The sequence below is a fragment of the Pseudomyrmex gracilis genome, unplaced genomic scaffold (assembly GCF_002006095.1).
Source record: "Pseudomyrmex gracilis isolate BER0280 unplaced genomic scaffold, ASM200609v1 scaffold_21, whole genome shotgun sequence".
NCBI lineage: Eukaryota > Metazoa > Arthropoda > Insecta > Hymenoptera > Formicidae > Pseudomyrmex > Pseudomyrmex gracilis.
Window position 1 is genome coordinate 793,430 of NW_018020605.1, and position 3,715 is coordinate 797,144.

The 3,715-nt window shown below is 28.9% G+C and overlaps 1 protein-coding gene across 1 annotated transcript in view; it reads right to left on the reverse strand.

Moving 5' to 3' along the window:
• Positions 1-1,918: 1,918 nt before the first annotated feature.
• Positions 1,919-3,715, reverse strand: part of LOC109851824 (sodium-coupled monocarboxylate transporter 1-like) — a 9,641-nt gene continuing 7,844 nt past the window's right edge. Inside the window, exons 17-23 of the mRNA XM_020422297.1 lie at positions 3,543-3,663; positions 3,257-3,443; positions 3,091-3,177; positions 2,891-2,979; positions 2,596-2,700; positions 2,270-2,474; positions 1,919-2,111 (exon numbers count right to left, since the gene is read on the reverse strand). Coding sequence (XP_020277886.1) covers positions 2,031-2,111; positions 2,270-2,474; positions 2,596-2,700; positions 2,891-2,979; positions 3,091-3,177; positions 3,257-3,443; positions 3,543-3,663 — 875 coding nt within the window. The 3' untranslated portion in view covers positions 1,919-2,030. The remainder of the gene's footprint in view (positions 2,112-2,269; positions 2,475-2,595; positions 2,701-2,890; positions 2,980-3,090; positions 3,178-3,256; positions 3,444-3,542; positions 3,664-3,715) is intronic.

Here is a 3,715-nt window from a genome sequence, read left to right on the forward strand (position 1 = left end):
TTTTTTTTTTAATATATATATTTATATTTTGTACATCTACTTTCATATTTCTATATCACTTTCTCTTAAAGAACCGATATAGAATTTTTTCTATATATATGTGCTTTTTTATGTTTTTTTTATTTTTTCAATATATATTTATCTATATTTTCTACTTTCATATTTCTATATCACTTTCTCTTAAAGAACCGATATAGAATTTTTTTTCGAGACTTCTATATCACTTTCTCTTAAAGAACCGATATAGAATTATTTTTTGAAACTTGTGTGTGTTCTTTTATATATCACTTTTCTATATCACTTTCTCTTAAAGAACCGATATAGAATTGTTTTTTGGAGGCTTATGCTCCTCATATTTATTCTCTACATTTATTCTCTTCTAGTTTATTTTTGCAAAAATATATATTTAAATATATATTTGAAATATATGTATTTAAATATATATTTTTTCATTTCTTTTATTCTATCTCATCTATTTACATATGGTACGCTTTTATCGGGTGGGTATATACTCTCTTTAAATCGTAAAATATAAAAACTCGGTCGCGAAAGTAAAATTACTTTAAAATAATACTTTTTAATTTTAAAACAACTGTCCCTCGCGTAAAATATTTGATAGATTTTAAAACTTTCCAAAGTAGGTAGGTAAATAGATATCTGTGTAGGTAGGGATGCGTATCTACAAGCGCTTGTAGAAAATATATTAGGCCGGGTAGGTAGGAAATATGGTAGACCGAATAAGTAAGAAGAAATGAAAATGTCAAATTAGGATCAAGGCTGTTATGCAGCCTTAATCCTAATTAATAACGCTAGTAACGTTTAAGATATGTCTAAGATAGGTAGGTAGGTAGGTAGGATTATATATAACTATTTATATTATATTATATAATATTGTATTATATTGTATGTTTTATGTAATAAATGTGTAATAGAATTGTATTCTATTGTAATGTATAAAAAAATTGTAAAATGAAACTTGGAAATAGAAAACACACTGATAAAGAGTTTTAAATAAAAAAGCAAAAGCTATATTTCTTGGAATTGCAACTTTTCAGATATTATATTTGTGTACCGTTAAAACACCTTTGTATAATATATATGGTTTTTTGTGTATTTTGTATTTATATATATATATGTAGTTTTTTTAAGAAAATAAAATAAAATTTATAAAGCACAGAGCAGCAAATGATGATGTAAAAGGAGATGATATTTGACTACACTCCACGAATTCTGATGTTGCTCGCTAAAATAAGATTCTTTTCTTGANTATCACATCTTTTCTGGTATATCACATTTATGTTGTACGAAAAGTTGCAATGGTTTTTCTTATTCTTTTCTGTTTTCCTTTCTCATCTTCTCATCACGAGATCGGTCATTTTAAATTTCACAATTTATACAAACAAAACTATATTTAATTTGTCATAAAAAAAAACGTGATCGTTTTTGAAGAAAAAACTATTGTCGCAAATGTCGCAACGACGCGTGCAAAGCGAAAAAACATTGTTGGCGGTTTATTTAAACTTTTGTTTAAAGGAGTAACAGTCTCGCGCGTAACATGATATAAATATTCTACGATAAAATATGTTCAATTTGCTATACAAGGAGATTTATCACTGCGCGTTTATTATTTATTGCAATATAATCTACGCTTAAATTTTACACTTTTGATATTCACTAAAACTACGTTAAAGAAACTTAAATATTACAAAAACACAATGTATATATATAACACACAACACACACAATTACAAATAAATACATACACATGTACACATCCGTGCGTAATAATTTTTACAACAGACACAACATACTCTATCAATAAGATATAATATATCACATATAAATATATACATATTTTTAAAAACATTATATTAATATATAAAGATTTTTTTTTGTATAATTTACTAATTATTACACTTCGATTTTTATACAAATAGATACGCGATTGAATTAAGATATATCGCATTTTTTTTAATCAAATAACAAACCTTAGAAGTACGTTTAACACATTCCGTTACTTAACTTTACTATCATGTTGAAGTCGCTTCTAATAATAATTTATCATTCTCATTGAGACCACGAGATACCACTTTCTCATCTGACTTTGCAACCTAATAATAACAAATAAAAACAAAGAATAATAGATTATAAATCAAAATTTTTATACTAACTTTTGCAAATTATAAAGTATCAGTTAAAGAAAAAAAAGAACTGGATATAGAAAGATAGAAAAACAATTTAATCAAAATACATATGCGTAATATAAAACCTTGATTTGATGGAGCTCTTCAGGTGCACCGTGTTTATTCGAGGTTCTTAAGAATCTTCGTACACAAGGTGCCACAAGCATCGGATCCACTTTTTTAATATCTTCGGAAGTGATAAGAGTTATGAGAAGTCCAACACTTACAGTCACCAAAGTACCAGTCATGGTGTACCAAAAATAACTAAGACGATATAATGCCCAAGATTCCCTATTATAATGATTATGTTAATTTATTATATATACATATAAATACATATTACGTAAGTATAAAAAAGTATAAAAAAGTACAATAGACTATCAGAAATGTGCACATAATTTTTTTAACTTACCCTTCACTCGCGTCGTCTGCTACTGGCGGCACAGATAACAATAAATTGTCTATCTGTGGAAATGAGTAGGTACAACCTTCTGTAGTAACAGGCTTTGTGTCAAATCTAAAAAAAAAAATGAAGAAATAATGAGATATATATTTTTTAATAATAGCAACATTAAAGCGCTCACTGTTACAAGCGAGAATGACTATCGGATAAGTTTGATAACATATGGTTGCGTTTACTCAGAACGCAACTAACAATATAAATAATCATATATTCTCACTTACAAAAATATCATCATAACACTAACTTAATTTTTCCACTAGCGATAGCTGCTTCAGCGGAAAAGATAAACCAACTCATAAAACTCAAACCTGCAAGTCCTCCGCCTAGAGCACCCTGATTTCAAATTAAACAGAATAAAATTTACTTTCAACAACAACAAAGTTCAATCGTATAATTATGTAGAATTTCTTTTGCGTCAAGTTGAAATAAGTGCAACATCGATACCTTAGAGTTAATCCACGGTAACAGTATTCCCATGCAGAAGATACCAAGTGACGGTCCGGTAGTAATGGCGTCTAAGCTTATAGACAACTGTAATATTGAAACAAAAAAAGAAAATTTACTTGTACTTTTGTTTATTACGAGGTAGGCTGGTTCTTCTTAATTATACCTGTAGCACGTGTGTGCCTGCCTGTTCGATGACAAAAACAAGCGCAACGCACATCGCTCCTAAGATGACGACCGTGAGTTTCATAAAAATATCAGTGACCCTTTGCGTAAAAGGAGTTTTGATAAAAGGCTTGACAAAATCCTCCAATACTACAGCTGCCATAGAGTTTAAACCGGTCGACAATGAACTGGAAGAATTACATGAAAAATTCAAACAATATGTAAAAGACATTATATAAAAAAATATACTGTCATACATGTACAATATCTTGTAAATATACATGTACCTTAGCGCGGCGCTGAACACGCCAGCCACGAAGAGACCAGGTAGTCCTGGAAATGCTCCTAGCACGTTCATAACTAACAACGGCAGCAATTGATCCTTAGCAAGTGCCAACTGTGTAAATACATATCATGCTAAAGCAAACTTTTAATGTTTTCTATTTTTAATATCAGACAT